The sequence below is a fragment of the Plectropomus leopardus genome, chromosome 17, assembly GCF_026936395.1.
Source record: "Plectropomus leopardus strain MGB_pleo_1.0 chromosome 17, ASM2693639v1, whole genome shotgun sequence".
Lineage (NCBI taxonomy): Eukaryota > Metazoa > Chordata > Actinopteri > Perciformes > Serranidae > Plectropomus > Plectropomus leopardus.
The window spans coordinates 31798496-31819774 of record NC_142192.1 but is presented as its reverse complement, the minus strand read 5'-3'; the positions used below and the strand labels follow the sequence as shown (position 1 = coordinate 31819774).

At 36.6% G+C, this 21279-nt stretch overlaps 3 protein-coding genes across 3 annotated transcripts; 2 read left to right on the top strand and 1 right to left on the bottom strand.

The window, feature by feature from the left end:
• Window positions 1-32: 32 nt before the first annotated feature.
• Window positions 33-12067, bottom strand: LOC121957379 (uncharacterized). Its single transcript, XM_042505920.2, has 5 exons — window positions 11798-12067; window positions 10268-10627; window positions 6854-6964; window positions 1682-1743; window positions 33-714 (listed from the first exon to the last, which is right to left on the bottom strand). Exons 1-5 carry the CDS (start codon window positions 11832-11834, stop codon window positions 568-570), a joined length of 717 nt encoding a protein of 238 aa, XP_042361854.2. The 5' UTR covers window positions 11835-12067; the 3' UTR covers window positions 33-567.
• Window positions 1788-6412, top strand: LOC121957378 (uncharacterized). The gene is made up of 2 exons (XM_042505919.2): window positions 1788-2936; window positions 3793-6412. Exons 1-2 carry the CDS (start codon window positions 2598-2600, stop codon window positions 4300-4302), a joined length of 849 nt encoding a protein of 282 aa, XP_042361853.2. The 5' UTR covers window positions 1788-2597; the 3' UTR covers window positions 4303-6412.
• Window positions 12068-12696: 629 nt separating the features above from the next.
• On the top strand, window positions 12697-20734 carry LOC121957671 (uncharacterized). Its single transcript, XM_088090800.1, has 7 exons — window positions 12697-12814; window positions 14131-14171; window positions 16783-17145; window positions 17862-17952; window positions 18662-18840; window positions 19991-20047; window positions 20142-20734. Exons 1-7 carry the CDS (start codon window positions 12789-12791, stop codon window positions 20222-20224), a joined length of 840 nt encoding a protein of 279 aa, XP_087946926.1. The 5' UTR covers window positions 12697-12788; the 3' UTR covers window positions 20225-20734.
• The last annotated feature ends 545 nt before the right edge of the window (window positions 20735-21279 follow it).

The following is a 21279-nucleotide window of genomic DNA, read 5'->3' as shown; positions in this document are numbered from 1 at the left end:
AATAACAAGTTATTAAAAAACATGACAGGAACTTTTTATATCAGAATTTATTTATTTAAAATTAAAATTAGAAAAAAAACCATTGACGGACACATATGATTAACAGTGAGACACATATCACAGCAGGCGCTATATAATGAGTCTGTAGAAAAACAAACTTTCTTAATGTGCATTTGTGCGGCAGTAATAGTTACAGTAACATTTTAATATAACTCTGTGGTGTTTGTGTATGTAAATGATGTACGGAAGTAAAAGATAGTCACTCCAAAACTCAAAGAAAAGTAGGACATCATTTCTGCATTTAAAAAAATAAAAAAAGATCAGTAAAATAGCTTAAAATTATCACAGTTGAAGGAAAACTTACACTTTATAATTTCATTCTTTATACAAATAAAAGGTACCTAAAATTCACTTAACAGAGAGATCAGTTAAATAAACTTGTATTTTTAAGTTTGTTTAAAGAGCAAAAAGTAAAAAAAAAGGAACTGATTATGAAATAATCAAGTTTACATTCATATTTTTTTCTGCAGTGAAAAACTTAAAATACTAAAATAACAGAGAGCCGTTTTATCTGTGTTCACGTGATCTGTTTGGGTTCTTGCGACTGGCAACTGCAGAGTACGTGACGTCCTTTTTGACCAATCCCGTCTCTGCTCTGCCGGAGGGGCGGGGCTTGTCTACATGCTTCAGACTGGAATAGTGCAAAGCCACTTCCTGCGGAGACATAATATCAATTAACCTCCACTTCAACATAATGATTATAAACCAGGAGCTTTGAAAAAGAGAGAAACTGCGTAACAACCTTAAAGGTACATTTTCTCTCATCTGTTGGGTCGTTGCGTCGCACGTGTTTCGCAGTCAGCAGCAACATGTATATTTTCTGGCAGATCTTCGTTATTCTACATGCGATTTTGGATTTTATTTCACACTTGCTTTGGCAAAGTAAATGTTGCTTTCTGACACCAATAAAACCCCTTTAAGTCACACTAAATAAAACCCTGCTGTATTTAAAGGACCAGCATCTGCATAACACAACAGTTTGTTCAATGCACTACTGTTTGTTTTTAAATAAATTATTTTTTTTTACGTTTCGTCGGTGCTGAACGCAGCCCTGTTCCTAATTCTCGAAGTAAAAGTGCTTCAGTGCTACATTCTTGTCTCCTTTTGCAAATGATGCACCAGACCATCCTTTACCAAAGAAAACAAGATAATATTTTTTTTAAAAGCATTTTAAAAGAATTTTTATTTCTATTTTTGCACAAATTGCATTGGGAAAAGTGTTTAAGAAAAGACATTGGTGTATTTTTTTGACTCTTCAAGTGTAGTCTTGTGTTTTGTGGAGGTCAAAGTTTATGTTCACTGGACTTTAAAAACATAATCAGCTTTATAAATGAGTTCAGCTTTTCAGGCAGCTGAGGGAAGTAAGAAAAGAAGAAGGAAATAAATAAATAAGGAAAGAAAGGATGGAAAGAAGGAAGAAAGACAGAATAAAAAATAACCAAAAGGAAGAAAACATTTCTGAAAATTCTCGAGTGTACCTTGAATGTATTTATATTCATATTACTCTTTAACTGCATGAAATGAAGAAAAAACACTGTAAAAATTAATAAATTGGTGTATAAATAAAGAGATGAGGAAGAAAAAGAGGAAGAGGAAGGAACTGACGTATTCATCTACTGACCTCTGTGACGCTCTGACTGAGGGTGCTTCTCTCTGGATTACAGCAGCAAACAGCTGATTTACCTGCAGACAAAAAGAAGGGCGAAAATTACACAATCAACCTGCCGAACAGCTGATCTCCTGTTTTCAGTCTGTTTTAAATAGAACTGGGGTCCTTTCATTGACTCTACTTCTAGATATTAACCCTTAAAAATAAACATAAAAGTGGTTTCTAAGGGTTAATAACAAGATGTGACGCCTTTCACAAATATTTAAAAAAAATTCAAACCCTGAAAAAAAATGGTGCTATTTTGTTCAAAAACATGGAAAAAAGGCAATGAGAAACTTGGCAAGAAATGCTACACAAATTCCAAGAAATTAATAGATTTAGAAAGAAAAAAAATTAAGTTAAGGAAAATTGCTTGAGAAAAAAGAAAATAAATAAATGCTAGGGTTAAAATTATATTTATAATTATCAAAATCAAATATCTTGATTATTTTTTTAATCACGTTGTTATTGTTTTAATTTATTATTTTTTCTTTTACTTATATTCAGGACATTTTCTCATACTTTGCGCCTTCCTCACGTGTTTTTGAAAGACATAAAGTCAATTTACTCAGTGCCCAAAGGGTTGAATATTATTTTGAATTGAATGCCTGCAGAGAAGTCCAGCCCTCAGACAGCTGCAGGCTGGGACTCTCGGCCACAGTCAGTAAGTGAAAGTGAAAGCATAAAAGTGAAACTAAAGGAGGACTTGTTTTTGTCGAGGCAGCAGACAGAAACTGACTTCTGCTTCTACATTCCCGGCTTTTTCTTCAAGACGAAAACTACTTTGCAAACTCTCAAAGGAAAAAAAGGCTGTTTTTGATCTATTTGCTTGTCTAAGTGAAGAGAGATCGCAGTTATTTCCCGTCTGTCTCGTGCTGTGAGCAGCATCATGTTGGACCCTCGGCTCTGTCTGGAGGCCCTGTCGGCTCTCAGCTGCTGTAACGTGGAACAGACCAGCGGGGCCTCTCAGCTGACCCCGCAGGACTTTGTCACCATCGTGGCCCTCAAGGAGTTTTACAAGCAGGAGGGCTTTAAGATGCTGGAGTACCCCAGCATAGGCTCTCTGTCCCTGCAGGACGTGGACGACCTGGACCTGTACAGCTCCCCTCCAGCTCTGGCAGAGGGGCCCTCCACCGCGGGGCCCCAGGAGAGCCTCAGGACCACCTTGAAGATCAACCTGCAGGACTTCTTCCATCCTCAGTACAACTATGACTTCACCCACATCAAGGTGAGACACACCTGACTACTGTTTCTACTGAGCGGGAGAATAATAATAATAATAATGATAATAATAATAATAATAATAATAATAATAATAATAATAATAATAATAATAATAATAATAATAATAACTGACTGAGACCAATAACATCATTAAATTATTTTTCTGTAAAACTTCACTTGATACCCTGGCTAATATTTGTTTAAATTATTGACCCGGAGGGTCTTATATTTGGGACAGGTTTTTATTTCCTTTTGTACAAAACTCAGCAAAGATGGAAATACAATCAAATTATTTATATGACTATTTAAAACCTTGGCAGATCGGCTTTATTTATTTAGTTAGTTATTCTCAAAAGCGAAGAGACTAATGAGTAAAAAATAAAAAATAAAGAAAACTAAATAAAAAAAAAAAACTAAGTGTAGTTTGCTGGACAGTTTTTTCTTAGCTTTTTCAGAAATACTTTTCTACATCTACTTTTTTTATTTTTACCTGAAAATATTACATATGTATGTAAAAACAATTTTGAGTAAAACAGTGAAAAAGATTTTTTAAAAAAAAGAAAAAAGTTGATTCTACATATTTTGAGCCAACACACGATCTTTCCTCTCAAGCTAAATAAGTCGTTTTGTTGCTTAAACCTCACTATGACTGTTTCACAGCATTAAACACGTTACGTTGTATTTTGGTTGTGGGTCACAAAGAGACGTTAAAGGTGCCCTGTGTGTCGAATCAGACGGCGACTGGCGTGTTAAAAAGCCAGTTTTTGACGGTGAATAAGAGCTGGTTGGTGTGACGGAGGCTGTCAGCAGCACATCAGCATTGTTCCTCCGACCCTGTTGACCCCTCTCTCCGCCTCCAGGACGGCAACAAAGAGTTCCTGCGTGGCAACGAGCCGTACGTTCGACCCTGTGGGTGGAACCGCATTGCCCTGCGGGTGACGCAAAAGTACGATTGCGGCAACGTCTGGCTCGGGAAGGGGAAGGACGCTTGGCCCGTCTCCTACCACGGACGGAACATGGACGGCTCCCTCGGCATCATCCTGACACACAGCGGGAGCCCCGACGACGAGCCGAAGTTTCTGGATGCCGCCGCCGCCACTCTGGTCAGAGAGGAGACGAGGGGCAGAGGGGTGTACTCCACGCCAGACGTCAAGATGGCGGAGAAGTACTGCAAGAAGTTCAAGTCCAAAGTGGACGGGAAGACGTACAAAGTGGTTCTTCAGAACCGCATCAACCCGGAGAAGAGACAGAAGTGCCAGCGGGAGGACGTCTGGTTGATCTACATCCCCAAAGAATTCAGCGACGTCCAGACGAGGGCCACCGTGCAGGAGTCCATCCGACCGTACGGACTGCTGCTGAAGCAGGTGTGAGGACGCAGCTTCAGAGTTAAGGTCTTTGCACACTGAGTCCGTTTTTTGTCTGAAACTGCTGCACATCTAACAATAAATACGACCTCACGTAGTCAGATTTGCACACTGACTTTGAAGCTTTGTTGTTAAAATTCTCAGAACACATTCGATTTTCAGCGATTGTCGGCATCAATCAGAAGCCTTTAAATCAGGGATACTCAGCTTGCTCTTTTTGAGGGCCACTTGTGCAAAGTTACTGGAGGCCAGGGGCCAGTCACAGCAGCCCCATACATGTTCCTGAGGATTTTAGGATGATTCATGAGCGCTCATATGCTCGATTAAGCTGACGCCAGTATACCAGACACTAAAAGGAGTAATTGAAAATTATCGGTTTGTTCATTTTTGCCCATCACTGTTTTCTGACCTTTAGGTTATCCGCATTTTGGGTCTGAGTAGAGGACCATCTTTTGGGAGACATTTATCAGTGTTGCTATTAAAAGGCCCGTCCATGGAAGGACTCTAGGACTCTGATATGCAGACTGTGGGTCAGGGATACTCAACTTTCTTTGCTTGGGGGCCATTTGTGCAAAATGACAGGGGACCAGGGGCCAATCGCAGCAGCCCCATACATGTTTCTAGATTTTTAGGACGTCTCTAGCATTTTTAGAACCCTTTTCGGTTTTTAGGATGTTTCTGGGTTTGAAGGGAGTTTCTAGGATTTAAAGATGTTTTCAAGATTTTTGGACGTTTTCTAGGATTTATGGCCATATCTTGGATTTGAGGATGTTTGAGGGATTTTAGGATGTTTCTGGGATTTAATGACGTTTCTAGAATTTTTGGAAATTTTATAGGATTTTTGGACATTTCTCTGATTTCAGGATGTTTCTAGAATTTTATGAAATTTCTGGTATTTAAGGATGTTTCTAGAATTTTATGAAATTTTTTTGTTATTTAACGATGTTTCAAGGATTTTAGGATGTTTCCAGGGTTTAAAGATATATCAAGGATTTTAGGATGTTTCCAGGGTTTAAAGATATGTCAAGGATTTTAGGATGTTTCTAGGATTTTAGGATATAAGGGTCTTAACTTGGAACTATGTTAGGGAGCTTGGGGGGGGGTCACCCCAGGTACTATTTTTGGTAAACAAGCTTCTCTCCTCTCCTACCTCCTAGCTCCTCTTCTACCTTGTGTGTACTACAAGTACAAAAACAATTCTCAGTGTTAACCACATTATTTTTATTGTGCATTTGACAATGGTTGCAGGATCACTCAGGACCTATCCGGGGCCAGATTTTGCCTGTGGGTTGAAGTTAAGTATCCCTGCTTTAGAGACTCGTTTGACCAAGAATCGGTGAAGAGAATGCAAACACATTAAATTCATTGTGCAAAGGCCTTTGTCCGGGAAATGAATTGAGCTGGGAGCGTTCTTTATTATCAACGATAAAAACTCTGAAAAAATGATTCATACTCTCCCACTGAGATCAAGTGAACTGAAGCGGTCTGAGAAGTTGCTCAGGAGTCACAGAGTTCCTGTTCGTTTGCTTAGAGGTATGGGAATAACCAACAAGCCAGTACTGCCTTTTATGTTACATTTTTAAACATAATACTGCTTCTCCCTCTCTAATGAAAACTATATTTTACTCCACACACTGTGTTAAGGACCTCCTGCTCACCTTCTGAACATTCAGCTGCCTTATTTTGAGTCTTAAACCAACTCTGTAAAATCACCTGAACTTTGCGGGTTTGTTTGACACAGCAGTGTTAAAAATTAGTGGGTGTAACTACAACACCGACTCTAAATCAGTTCTGGACATGATGTGTTCAAGTATCAGGAAAGACTGTGGGAACAAGGTTGATTTATGTCGCCATCTGAATTACATGATTGTTTCTTTTTCTCTGTAGAAGACAAAGCTTTTTTTACTATAAAGATTTTAACCTTGATTGTAATCACATAAAATAACCATAACTGAATTAAGATGATTGATAGCTGGTGAACTTGTGCGTATTTAAGCTAAAAATGGTTTTATTATTCTAGATTTACAGATTTTAGGTAATTGAACACGTGAAGCTGCACAGGAGGAGATCTGGGGTTGGGTTATTTTGCTTGACATTAAAATGCTGTTAAGAAGTATGATGGCACTTTGTTTGTTTTTTAATATATAATTTGATAATAATTACTTATGCATTTATGTGTTCATCACTGTAAATGTTGTAGCTGGTAAAGATGGAGCTGATTTTTTCACTTTATACAGTGATGGGGAGTTTAATCTATGATAATACACCATAATTTATTATTTTCTATTTCTAATTTGAATCTGCAAAGTTACTCATAACAGAGGCTGTCAGACAAGTGTGGTGGAGTAGAAATATAAAGTAGCACAACATGGAATTGCTCAACTAAAGTACAAGTACCTCAAATTGTGTGTAGAGTATTGAGTACATGTAATGAGTAACATCCACCACTGGGTGGAGACAAACCTGTCCCCACTCTCAATGTCTAAACCTTTGGTCCTCACAAAGATAGACACACACAGACACACACACACACACACACACACACACACACACACACCTGAGCACAGGGAGAATCCAATGATGAAGATGAGGCAGAGGAGGAGTAAAGCTGGAAGAACACAGATCCCCAGACTCCAGCATGGCTGCCTGGCTGACCCTCCGTCAACTCCTGGAAACATAAATACATCGTAAATCGACTTATTCCTAAAAAACTCCAAAATTAAACAGTTTTTGATTACTCCAATAAATCCCCAAAACCACTAAGGTGATGTGAAGAGCTTCCCATGGTTTTTTTTTTGTTTTTTTTTAATTTGAGCAACAAGGAAACTGAAAAAAATTATTATTTCCTTTTAGAGAAAAAAAAAACAAAATTTTTGCATGAAGCCAAAGGCTGTTTTCATGCACCTGCAACCTTTAACACTGCAAATGAAAAACAGCCCCGTCACTAACAGACAGTGTTGGCATTGTGTGTTTCTGCAAACCACGGATACAAATTTGTATGTTTCAACCTATTTTTCCAGTGTCGATAGTGCCAGTAAAAGCTTTTTTTAAGAGTATTTTTGGGGGGATTTCCCCTTTATTTGATAGGTTCAGATAATCGTAAAAGGAGGAAGAGAGGTGATGACTTGCAGCAAAAGGCCACTGCGGCGAGGACATCGCCTTTGTACATGGTGAAAAAGCATTTTTAAAAAACCAAAGCATTGCTGCATTTCGACAACAAATGGCTGCGTTTTAGAGTCATAGCTGTGTTTCTGGTGGTTTTTTAGCCTCCAAATGTAGGTGTTTTAAAGCGACTCACAGGTGGGTGCTTTTTTCGAGCTGGGATAGGAAAAACAGTTATTTTTTGCATATCAGTGTGTTTTTAGTCCCGATAGAGCAAAGTCACATATTTTAGCCAAAATAAGATCTTTTTTAAACATAATGTGTTTTTTGTGCTTACACCTAACTTGTTACCAAGACTGTTGAAATGTAAAGTTTCAGCATAAAGTTTCAAGATGTCTGTTACATAAAGTACAAATGTAACAAAGTGGTTCAGTGGTTTGCAGAAACAAGCAATGCCAGCATTTATTCTGGTGAGAATAAATGTTGGCATGGTTGAAAAATAAAATGCTCACCCTTATTTTTTTTTAAATATAAGTTGTGACATGAGACTTTGTGGTTTTTATGGTACCAACAAACAGCTATCTTTACCTCACACAGAGAAGAGCGGAAAATATGGGTGCGCATTTTATCAGCAGGCTTTAACATCAAACTAACCACTGAGCACATGAAAAAAAAGCGTATTTCCTGCAAACCCGAAACTACCGCTTTCCACAGAAATGTCACCATGGCCTTCATCTCAGATAAGCAGTACTTTATTCAGTCTTCTAACAGATTACATTGATGACCACATATGGACAAACTGAACAAAATAATGGACAGATTAATCAGCTATGAAAATAACTGTTAGTTAGTGCCTCAGCTCGTCCGTATCTGATGCTGAGGGTCACCAAGGGCCGGTTTTTTGACAAGTTGAAGTAGCATTAACCCTTAGAAACCTAAATATCTGACTTGATTTCAAGCAACGTCACAAGAAGTGACCCGAAAATTAGCCAAAAAAGCAATAAAAAAATTAGGCATACAGTACAAAAAATAGCATAGAATATATAATAAATAAAAAAATGTAAAAAATCTGTATCATAATTTTGAGAAATAGAAGTCTAATAATTATAAATATCATTGTCTTGATATTTTTTTTCTTTTCTTACTAGCATTTCTCTTTGTTTGCTACTTTTCAGCTCACTTCTTGTCACTTGTAATTGCAATGTGAGGAACGATGCCTGTCAACCCCCCCACGTTTTCTCAAGAAATCAAACCAGTTTGCTCACATTTGAAACGGTAAAATGCTTGTAAGACATGTCTGAACGCAACGCGCTGATACAGGTTTCAAAGGGCTAAAGACCGCTTTGATGCTCTTAAAGTGGTGACGAAGTGTTCTTTAATATTCCCTCTGCTAATCCTAAACCACAGAATCAAAATACAGCAGAGAAGTTTAAAAAATGGCCCAGAGATCAGAGTCTCTGGCTGACATGAAGTTTGCATTAGATCAGAGCGCCCTCAGCGGACATTTCTGAGGCCGTCGTCGCTCCCTGATTGGCCCGGAGCTGAAATGCAGGTGATCTGAAGAACCCTGCAGCTGACTCAGGGGAACTGTGACATTCACAATACAAAAGAATTAGAGACCGCTTCAGTGTTACATTTAACCCTTTGAAACCTGAATCAACATCACTTTCTTGTGCTTCAAAATCCTTCAAAAGTAACAAAGAAAAGAGCAAATATGCAAGAAATCTTCCACAAATTGCAACAAAGTTGTAGATTGAGATTTTTTTTTAAAATAATGGCCAGGAAAAATATATCCAAATAGCTATAATTATAAAAATCATAACTATATGTTTCAAATTATGTCCTTTTTACGTTTGTTTGCGTTTTTTTTACTCTACTTTTTTCTCTTTCTTACCTTTATTTTTGCTATTTTTTACATTTTCTTGTAACTTTTTAAAATAATTTATTGCTCATTTTTGGGCCATTTCTTGTTAGGTTGCTCATTGCCTTCTTCCCACATTTAAAGAAGACAAAACAAACAAAAAAAAGCAAGGCAGTTTGCTCAGGTTTTAAAGTGTGAAACACTGACACAGGGTGGTTCCCACTGTATTCAGTATGCTCACACAGTGAAGACTGTTAGAGGTCATTGAATGCGTTCAACATATCACGTCCCATCCCTCTTTTTAAAGACGCATCAGAACTACGCTGGCTGCTTTGTGCAGATCTGAGGCATCGAGCACATTTCGCCATCTCTGCAAACTCCTGGAAAACATTTGTCAATCGAAAACGAATACAGATTCAGAAACTGCATGGCTTATTCCTCACCTCAAACTTTTTCAAAAGCAAATTTCAGTGACACGTTTTTGTAGCGTAGGAGAAAGTTCCCTAAAAAACTGACATGTTGCCGCAGTTTGATGTCCAGGAGCAGACAGTGGTTTTCTTAGCGGCACCCGAGACTATTGGCCACATTTAGACAAGAATGACCCAACTAAAAACAGATTTGCGTTTTAAAAAAAAAAATCTGCGTTCATATGATTCAAAAACGCTGTAGTGTGCATGCCAGGCCAGTAGTTGGCGGTGCAAGTTTGCAGTGGGTTGCATTTACAAAAAGATTATACTTTTTGGAACCTGGTTTCAAAAGTTTGCATTTTCCGGCTCTGAGGATTGAACTAAAGGCCAAAACAAACGTTCAACATTTCACACAAGAACGTAAAATGCTCCTGCGGGCACGAACCATAACATCAGCGCATCCTTTTTGTATTTGTCTTAATAACTGAAGAATAAAAAAATGTTCTGCTGCTTTCAAGTACAACCTTTTATCTAAAGTGAACCTCAGAGATGATCTGAAAACAGCTTTACAGCAGATATATTTAAATAAATGACGTCTTACCATCAACAACCAGGTGAATTCCTCTGTTAACACAGACCGCTCCAGCACAGCGGCCGGTGCAGAAATACAGCCCGGCGTCCGTCTCCTCCACCTTCAGGATCTCCAGACTGACCGGGCCTTGCTCTAAGTCGCCATTGTTGCTGAAACGACTGTTTGCGGAGTGAAAGTCGACCACAATGTCTTTCAGTTTAGTCAGTGTAACCGTCAGCAGAGGCAGCAGCTGGTCTGAGCTCAGGAGGTACCAGGTGATCTCCCCGCTGGACGTCAGATTACAGGTGAGCGAGACATTCTGCCCCGCCTGGACCACCAGGGCTGAGCGGAGAACAGGTGACGCTGAGGACAGGTGGCATCCTGCGACACCTGAGCAGAGCGGACAGGTGAGGAGGAGAGAGGTCAGGCAGCAGCGACGGGTGCCTGCTTTTCCCAGGTGAGCTACTGGGCGATCCTCACCGCTTTTTTAATTACAAAATATTTTTTAAAAATGAATTGGACTTTTTGTTTTTTATGAGCAGGGAGGGAGGCTCATCAACATTTTTTGAGCACTGGGGAGCGACCTATGTTTGTTTTTTTAGCTTTAGGGGACACAATTTTAAATGGCAGTATTTTATATTTATTTTACCTACAGGTTGAAAAGCATATTATATTGTTCTTTGAAATCTTTTGGTGATTTTTTTTCTTTAAAAATCTTTTGTGATTTTTTTCTCATGAGAACATTTGGCAATTTTTTTATGATGATTAAAAAAGTAAACATTTGGAAGGGAAATATTAATGTAAACTGAATTTTATTCAGTTTATTTATTTTGTTTATTTTAGTTTGTTTATTTATTATTTAATTGCGGTGAGTCCTAACTTGGGGTTGAGAGATAAATCTGAGTTGTTACACATTTATTAAAAGACTAAGAAAGAAAAAAAAAATCTAAAGCATGAAATCATGTTTTTTTTCTGATTTGTTTTTCAAATTTTAAAATTTTACTTTCTGATGTTTTTCAAATTTAAGTTCGGACCAAAAAGCATTGATATTTGATGCCTAGTCCAAGTTGCATGCAAAACAGAATGAACCTAAAAAAAAAAATTGAAAAAATTTGGTATCAGATTTGTGAACATTTTGCCTCTCTACACACCTCAGATCCACCTGAGCCTAAACCTTCAGTCTGTCCGAGTTCAGCCAAGAACAGCACAGAGACACATGAACGTGTCCTCTGAACCCCAGAGGACAGAAAAAGATCACAAAGTCACAGATGTTCAGCTCAGACCTGCCGGCTTGTTTTCTTTCACTTTAGTTTTGATTTTTTTACAGTGTGGCCTCACCACAACCACCTGTTTGACTCTCACGACTCAATTTCATGAAGATAAACAACACAAACAAATCCAGACCCATTATTTAAACAAATCAGCTTCTAAATCAAGCCTTAAAATCCTGGAAATTCTCCAGACAGTACCTTAAAAGTCATGGGCACGCCTTGAATTTGATATCCAAAGTGAGTGCATCACATATAGAGCCAAGTAAACATAAAATAATGATTAACTCACAAATAATTGTTAGGATCGATGAGACGCCTGCCATCATTCAGTATAAAACGACAATCTCCGGGTATTTTGCACGAGCTGCAGGAGCACGAGCGCTGATCCACAGGTGAAGTGATTTTAACGTGAGGGAGTGAACTTTATTATTACAGCAGACGCACAGACACGACGGTCTGCAGAGACCACCAACTCTTCACAGGAGAGGAAACGCAAGATTTTCCAATGAATGAACACACACACACACACACACACACACACACACACACACACACACACACACACACAAAGAATACACACACACTGATGGGGACGCAGCCTTTAGGTTTCGTTTCTGCAGAGACGCTCATGTAACTGTGTGCGTCAAATATCCGGAAAGATCCTTCATAATAAAAGCGCAACAACTCTCGCGGTTTAGGAGGCAGAAAATCCCTTTTTTTAATGTCGTGAGATCAAAAGACCTTGTTGAATCAATACAACGTTTAACGGGGAAAAGTTATGATGTATTTATTTATTTCACATATTTTTGAGAAGATTCATGCAGTGAAATAATGATTTTTCTTTCTATCCGGATTTTCATTTTTATTCCAATGATGGTCAAGAACACAATTACTGTTATTATTATTATTATTATTATTATTATTATTATTATTATTATTATTATTATTATATTCTTGTTGATTCATTTATTGAACAAAAAGCATTTTACATGCTAAATTAGGTTTTCAGGGTGCTTTACAAAATATATAAATAAAACCAAAGTATGAAAAAAAAGCTTAAACCCTTGACCCTTACCTTTTTTTTAAATCTTCAATATCAGTTGGGAACCCTGGTAAAAAAAAAAAAAAAGAGGTACTTTTATTCTGCACAACGCATACCGGAAGTCGAAACTCCTCGCGCAGCGTTAAGAGGAGCTCGCTCCTCTGAAAGTAAACAGACCTGAAACATCCTCCGGAGGAAAGAGAAGAGGAGGCAACTGAGTTTCCAAACAGCGGACATCATGCAAACAGTCCGAAGAAGACAATGGTGAGAAATACTACGCTTTATTTTGAAATTACAGGCTTCTTTTTACTAGTTTTATTTCAATTTATTTTCTGTATGTCCATGCAGAATTACTATAAAACTGTTAATTTTTTTAATTAAATATTACAGTGTATATGATGAGTGTCTGCAGAATTTTAAAAAATATTTGCAGAATTAAAGCATTTGCATCATTTTATTAATTCTCACCTCTGATCTGTGCGCGCGGCTGCAGACCGCAGGTGACTGAGTTTCATTTTTCCTGAAATTAATCAGCGTCTAGAAACGAAACTTAGGGAAATGAGAGTCAGTGGTGCTCTGTAGGGGCAGTGATGCATATTGATTTTCATATTACGACATAATGACAAAAAAAAAAACATAATTAAGAAAACATATGACGTTAATTCAGTCAGTAAATATAAAGAATAAACATCTGAAACAGGATTTCTTTATTCCCAGTGACTCATTATGTTATCTGAGACTACGATATATACTTTTGTTTTCAGTTTTTAAAAAATATATCCAGTTATACCCAAACTTATTATGAAAAAAATATATATTGACCAACAATATATACAAAATTATACATATACATTATATATATACACAAAATATTTATATAGGTCTATCAGTCAGAAATCTGCTGTGACCCCACCCTGCATATAATAATGATGATGATGTATTAATATTAATATGAATAATACCTTGTAGTTATAGAGCAGAGAAGTTCAAAAAAGTTAATCAAATGGAATACATTAAAATACATAATAAAATAATAAAATACATAATAAAATAAACAGAACATTAAAATTCACATGACATGAATTACACAGTAGAAGCAGTTTTGAACAGGTGGGTTTTGATAATAATAATAATAATAATAATAATAATAATAATAATAATAATAATAATAATAATGATAATGATAACTTGGAGTTGGATTTCACCTGTCAAGGTACGAAAGGCCACTGTATAGAGTGAAATATACAAACAAACAAAAAAAATGCATAAATAAATAAATAAATAACCAAAATTAAATATAGAATAAAGTGTTTTTGATGAAATATCACTGTTTTAAGCTCAGATTTGGTTATGCTTTTTTTCTGACAGAAGCATGTTTTCCTACAAAAACTTTTATAAAGTTTATAATTTTTTTAGTATTGGTGATTTTTTTATTGTTTTTTTCTTAAAAATTCAAAAAATGAAGAAAAAAAGAATTTAAAAAATAAAAAAATAAAAAAAAATTAACAAATTTAAAAAAAACAACAACTCACCAAAACATTTTAATTTTTAATTTAAATTGAGTCTCTCGATTCTTTCAGGTTCTTCACACTGTGCTGTTTCCTGGTTGGCAGATTAGCTGGTGAGTATCTGATGAGCACAAACACAAATTATTCCACCACAGAGATCACCGAGCCGCTTCTCTGTCATTACTTCAGCTTTGAGGTTTGAAACCAGTTTAAACTCGTTCTGTTTCGTCTCCGAGGCGTCCGAAGTTACAGCCCCAAATGTTTAATAAAAAGCCCTAAATATGTAATATAAGGTATGTATTATATGTAGTCTATATATATACTAAAATACGCCTAATAATAATAATAATAATAAAAAGCCTTGAATCTAACAATCTGTTATTCTGCTCATATTTGTACTTGTATACATGTACTTGTATACATGTACTAAATGTACATACATTTAACTATTTTTCCAACTCTAGTCTATTTTTTTTTTAAATAATAGCAGCAGTAGTAGTAGTAGTAGTAGTAGTAGTGGCAAATTATTCTGTTTCTATTTGGTACTATTTAGTACAACTACTACCTTATTTAGAGGTTTAACCATTTAAAACCTGAAAAAAATGAGCTTGATTCCTTTCAAAAACAAGGGAAGAAGGCAATGGGCGACTTACTTAAAAAAGTAATAAAAAAATAAATAAATAATAAAAATAGAAGGGAATTACTTGGAGAAAATGTGCTTAGAAAATAATTCTGTAAAATATGTTTAAATACATAATTAATATGATCAGGAAATGAGCAACAAAATAAAATAAGAACAAGAAATTAGAAAAAATATAGAAAAATTATAAGAAAATTAATAATAATAATAATAAAAAAGAAAATAAAAAACAAAAGGTAAACAAGACTTGGAAAAAGTTCTTAAAAATTATTATGATTCTGTGACATAATTTTAAATATGTAATTATGATAATTACAAATATTATTTTTCCTTAGGCATGTTCCCTTTCCTTTTACAAAATAATTTTCGAAATCTACTTTTTTGCAATTTGTTGAACATTTCCTATTAATTTTTTAAAATATTAATCCTTTTTTTTTAAATGTTTTTTTTTTAAAAATTGCACCAATTTGCTCAAGGTTAAAAACTCGAAACATAGTGACGGCGTCTGAATGCAGCACAGAGACAGTTGCTTCAGGTTTCAGTTTCAAAGGGTTAAAGAAGGTTTTTAATGGTAAATAAGCCTCCAGAGTGCATTAAAGTGTCAAAATAAAGCTTATTTATATTTTTAAAAAATCCTCACAGACCGCCCTACGAATGTCTAAGCTCTAAATGTCCAAAAATCTAAAAAAAAACCCCAAAAAACAACAAAAAAAAAAAACCTGTGTCGTATATTTTAAGGTCTTCTGTTTGAGAGACTCTACAAACTAAAAGTCTGAGTCTCAGAAACTGAATCTGTTGTTTGGTCTCAACACAGCTGCAGAAATCCCCTAAACACCACGTATGAAGGTCGGTGAAGACTGTGAGGAGACGGATTTGTTACTGAAGAGACAAAATATTATTTCTAACTGATATGAAAACTGCAAAGATAAATCACGCTCTGTATAAACTCTGCCCTCAGCAGTTTGCAACAAAGTCGCTGAACTTGAGTTCAGACTTCCTGCTGAGGGTCACCGGATAAATCTGGAAGGTCACCGCACGATTAATGTGGAAGAGGAAAGAACAAACAATAATAATTTGACCTTTTGGACCTTAAATCATAATTTGAATTAAACCGTCTGATGCTGGAAATGTGTCTCCGGTGAAGCTCATAATTCTCTGACCCCCAAACTCTCCTCGCTGTTTTTGTGAGACTGTACAAGTCAAAAAGTTTGGGAACTGCTATTTTAATGTTTAGCAATGTTTGATATTTTAATATGTTTATTTTGTAGGGCTGTAGCAAATGCCACTTTTGTATGTTAAAAACTTTTATTGAGGTTTTTGAATGAAGCATCCAGTGTCTGTCATCATATTGATAAAGAAAATACAGTTTAGGACATTTCAAGGATTTTAGAACATTTATTGGATTTAAGAGCATTTCTCGGAGTTTAGGACATTTTTAGGATTTTAGGATGTTTCTCAAATTTTGGGACATTTCCTGGATTTTAGGATGTTTCTAGGATTTTCAGACAATATGAGGATTTCAACACATTTTGAGGAGTTTGGGGTGATTCTTCGATTGCAGGACATTTCTAGGATTTTAGGATATTCGGGGCACAGGACCTCTGTCGGGAGGTGTGGACGATTCTCCACTGGCCCTTTCTAATAAACTCTATTTTGATGCTGATTTATGCACTTTTACACTTTATGCATACAAAAAGTACAAAATCAAATCCCAGTGTGAATCACTTTATTGTGATTGTGAATTAGAATATGCTGAGGGGCCACCCGGCTCTGTATTGGGGCCATTTTGACCCGTGGGCCATAAGTTGAGTATCACTAGCACAGCAATTCTTATTCACAAACTAAAGAAAACAAAGTTATTATATTCAGTTTCGGTCAATATATTCCCCTAAATCCCGCACGGCTGAGCTTTAAATAAATGCCGTGGAGTCAGAAGTTCAGTATTTCCTGTGAAAGGTTGTGGAGTGTCAAATATAGTTGAGTAAAGAACAAGTACCTCAAAATCTGACTGAAATATTTGAGTAAATATAACTGGGGTCATCAGGTCACTCCTCTAAAGGACCTTCCTCCCTCTCTTCCTCCAGACTCCTCTTCCCTTCCCTCCACCCGTCTCCTGTCCGTCAGCTCCAAGGTGGGGAACCAGGTGGTGCTTCCCTGCAGCTGGAAGCAGCGCCTGGGGGACGTGGCCCCGCCCGCCTGCCACATCCAGTGGCAGACCCCTCTGGACACGGTGTTCGAGCTGCGGGGGGAGCAGAAGTGGCAGGCGGAGGAGTTCCAGGGCCGGGCGGAGGTTCCCGAGGAGAGGCTGGAGTCCGGGGACTGTTCTCTGATCATCAGTGACGTTCAGGTCGGAGACACGGGGAGATACGAGAGCTTCATGGTGGTGGACGGCGTGAGGGCCACGAAAACCAGGGTCTTCATTCAGAGCGTCAAGCTGTCTGTAGTCGGTCAGTCGGGGTTTCTTTTCCTTCACTTCATCTCACGTCTTTCACTTTCATTTCTAACCTGCTCTTTGGTTTTTGTTCCATCATCCTGATGCATTTAAATCTTTGAAACCAAATTGACCGAAAAATTACTTTTAAGAAAGCGAGAGAGCTTATTAGAACATTACAATAACAGAAGAAGAGAAAAATGGCCAGAAAACTATTTTTATAGTTGTTATATTTATAATTATTAATAATTATTTAAAAAAACTTTTTTTTTTTAAATTTTCTTTTCTGTCATCTTTTTTAAAATTTTATTTTATTTTATTTTAGAAAATTTCAGTAATTTTTTGTAATTTCTTTGTCAAAAAGTGTTTCAAAAATGTTTTTGAAAAATTTGAAAAATTTAATAATCTGTTGTTATTTACTGTTCTCTTGTACTGTGTCTTGTCTTTTCTGCCACTTCACCTAATTTTTTTTATCCCATCTTTTGCTCTCATTCTACTTTGGTAAATGATTTTTTTATTTCTTATTTATCTTATCTTATCTTTTTCATTTAGTTTCACTGTGTGTAATTTTTTTGTCGTTAACAACACTGATGTCTACAGAAGTCAAAAATCTTTTTTTTTCATGTGTGAAATAGAGATAAAAAAATTTTTTTGAGAGAAAATTAGGTTTTTTATTAAAATTTTTATGTTAAATGTTGATGAATTTGTTTTTGTTTTTGTTTTCCCTCTCAGACCACAAGTCCCTTCAGTCCCTAGGTCCAGGTGAGGACTTGGTTCTGGACCTGTACACTCATCACTCTGTCAGAGTGGTCTTCCAGGGCAGGTAGCTGCTCCCATCTTTTTACTTTTTACATTTCACACAGCGAGGTCACCACAGGAAAATGTTGGCAAACCACAAAAACGTTACATTTGTACATTTTATAGATATTAAATCATCATTTAGAAGCTAAGCTGCAGATCACCAACAAAACCAACCAACAAATCTGCCTTTGTTTCAGCCGGTCATCGCTGCATTTCGAGCAGCTTCATGGCCTTTAAATGTGGACGTCTTTTCGTGACCCATCGCTGTTTTTCCACCACAACAAAAAGTGGTTGTATCTTAGTGAGACATCGCTGTTTCCAGCCAGAAAAACGCCACAAAAAGCCAAGATATGCTGCATTTCCAGTTTTAGCTGCAAAAAGAGGTTGTTTGGAATTTTCCAAAGTCGGTGGATCTAATTTCATATAATTCGTTTCTGCCTATTGACGTTTACGTCATCCACTGAGCTTATCATGCGCTGTTTGCTTTATTTTGGGGCTCCGCAGCAGACAAAGGAGCCAGCGTGTTCAAACAGACTGCAGAGCGACCTAAACATTTACTGAGTCACAATGCTTATTGTGGTTTCTTTTGTTGCTCGTGCACACAAGCGGTTATCCTTTGTGACAAAATTTAAATGTTGAGATCCACTTTGAAAAACTAAATCAGCTAAATCAATTCTTGTTTTTATGTTTTGTGCTTTGTTGTAACATTTAATGATTTGTGCTCCACTCAGCAACAGCTCGCAGTGGTCTGACCTGTGGATGAGGGAGGACGAGAACAGCGAGCGTCTAGTGAAACACCCGCTGAGGGAGCAGCTGACGATAAAGCAGATAAAGTATTCGGATGAGGGAACGTACAAAGTCCTGGATGCACAAGGCCTCACTGTGAGCACCGTGCGGCTCTCTGTGGAGGGTAAGAGGATGTTAAATCTATCAGTCCATCTGAAGGCCTTTATCAATCTAAAAACAAGATCTAAATATTCTCCTGTCCCTTCTTTAAAATATGAGGATTTCTGCTTGCCTTTGCTTTATGTCTTTGTAAATTAATGTCTTTGGGGGTCAGAATTTGAGCTGCACACTCAGGGTGTTGTCTCTCTGCTCGACACGGAGACCAGCAGTCATTAATCTTGTCACAGCAGGAGGAGCAGAGCTGTTAATGATAACACTAACGATGGCTCTGGCTCACAGAGAGGCAGTGAGCCTGCAGGATGCATCACACCAGCAGCCTCAAATCAAGCAGCTAAACGGGATTCAGCTGTCGCAGAGCGCGCTTTAATATCACACACACACACACTCAGTTTGTGCACAAAATGCACTTTCAACGCTCAAAATCAAGCTTTAAAACATATTACACAAGACCATTCTCAATTTATTATTTTTGTCTGTTTGTAATTTTTGTATTAACCACCTTTCACATAGATTAATATATATATATATTTATATATTTTTTACTTTAATGTTTTTAGCATCTTGAGGCCAGATACAACGAAATTGAGTCTGAATAACAATAAAGGAATCTTGAATTACTATTATTTTCTACCTTTACTGAGTTATTTTTTCACCAGCATTAGTCCTACTCAAGAACATCAAATGCTCATTAATTTTCAGAATTTTAACCCTTTAAGTGCCAGGTTTTTGTCAGGATGCCACTATATTTTTGGATGAAAAATGCACAAAAAATTTAATAGTTTTAAATATACTTCATGCGTAGTATGTTTTTTCACAGTCTGGGATATGTCGGTGATTAGCAGCAGGATTGATTTTTATACATTATTACTCACACTCATACTGCTCTGCACACAAAATGCACTTTTCAAAATCAAGCTATAAAAAAATGTTATATATTAATATTATTTTCTACTTTCATTAAGCTTTTTTTAACCAACAGCAGTCCTAATCATAAATATGAAATAGTCATATTTGCAGAATTTTAACCCTTGCAATGGCAGGTTTTTCCCATGATCCCACTATGTTTTTAGATTTAACCCCACCCCCACAAAAAATTAATTATTTTAATACACACTTTACATCATTATGACATGTAACTGTTTACTGTTTCACAGAAAAATCCACAGCTCAAAAAGTCTACCAGACACATCTGGAAAATCCAGAGCTGACAGGTGAGAAACAAACATTTATATTCTAGTTAAGAATTAAAAAAAAGAAGTTTGATGTGATGAAACCCTCTCTCTCTGCCTTCTGATGTTTTTGCAGGTGACGCTGCCAAAAGCAGCAGTTCAGCTCTTTTCGTCTCGTGTGTTCTTTTCGCGAGTTTCCAAATTCTTCATCTTTTCTGAGAAAATTTCATCTGCACTTTTCGGAGCTTTATCCTTACGTGACATTTTTGATGAGCCAGGTGAGCCGCGTGTCAAGTGTGTAACATGAGTTCAGAGTGTGTGAGATGTGATTCAAGTGAAGCTAAGTTTACATTTTTCAACACTAGAGACCAATTTACCTTTTCCAAACAATTAAAATTTAATCCAACTCACTCCAATATAAACGATAGAAAAAGGGTGCTGAGTCCTCAAAAATGGGTAACAAAACCTGTAAAATTGGACAGAACTCCAATTGAAACATATTTTTATTGCTGTCCAATTTTACAGTTTTCAAACAAAAAATGATTTAAGAGAAAAAATTCCACATTTTTGGAAATATGATTTACTTATTGTAGAGTGAGGTGAGACCGTTGACGCCATTCACGTACCTGAAGTGCCTTAAAGCACTTCAGAAATACAAAAGACCGCTTCTCTTTTTCTCATTAGCATTATTTTACTAATTTTTTAAATCCATACCACTGTTAAAATCACTATATATACACATATATATATACAAACACACACACACACACACACACACACACACAAACATATATATATATATATATATATATATATATATATATATGTATATATATGTATGTGTATGTATGTGTGTAATGTGTGTATGTATGTATGTATGTATGTGTTTTTTTGAATGGACAGATATGTGGTATGTGGTTAATATTTCAATTTGAAAGGTATATGTGTGTGTATGTGCCTTTGTATGTATGTAGGTGTAAATATGTAAGTATACATATATACACACACACACACATACATATATATATATATATGTGCATGTAAATATGTATGTATGAACACACACACACACACACACACAACATTAAAACCACTGACAGGTGACGTGAATAACACTGATCATCTTGTTTCAATAAAATGTTTTGCTGGGGAAACTTTTGGTCCAGACCTTCATGTGGATGCCCTTTGACCTGCACCGTCCTCCCAAACTCTGTCTCAGACCCAGTGCCCCCCTTGTGGCAATGACACTGTGATGGCAGTGCCCCCCCGGCAAA

What these genes read in the sequence shown, in the direction of transcription:
- LOC121957378 (XM_042505919.2), top strand. Translation starts at nt 2,598, where the DNA reads ATGTTGGACCCTCGGCTCTGTCTGGAGGCCCTGTCGGCTCTCAGCTGC. An exon ending in ATGACTTCACCCACATCAAG is followed by an intron (nt 2,937 to 3,792) that starts GTGAGACACACC and finishes CTCCGCCTCCAG; the next exon opens with GACGGCAACAAAGAGTTCCT.
- LOC121957379 (XM_042505920.2), bottom strand. Translation starts at nt 11,834, where the DNA reads ATGATGGCAGGCGTCTCATCGATCCTAACAATTATTT. An exon ending in ATCGATCCTAACAATTATTT is followed by an intron (nt 10,628 to 11,797) that starts GTGAGTTAATCA and finishes CGCTCTGCTCAG; the next exon opens with GTGTCGCAGGATGCCACCTG. An exon ending in TCAGTCAGAGCGTCACAGAG is followed by an intron (nt 715 to 1,681) that starts GTCAGTAGATGA and finishes ATGTCTCCGCAG; the next exon opens with GAAGTGGCTTTGCACTATTC.
- LOC121957671 (XM_088090800.1), top strand. Translation starts at nt 12,789, where the DNA reads ATGCAAACAGTCCGAAGAAGACAATG. An exon ending in ACAGTCCGAAGAAGACAATG is followed by an intron (nt 12,815 to 14,130) that starts GTGAGAAATACT and finishes CGATTCTTTCAG; the next exon opens with GTTCTTCACACTGTGCTGTT. An exon ending in CCTGGTTGGCAGATTAGCTG is followed by an intron (nt 14,172 to 16,782) that starts GTGAGTATCTGA and finishes CTCTTCCTCCAG; the next exon opens with ACTCCTCTTCCCTTCCCTCC.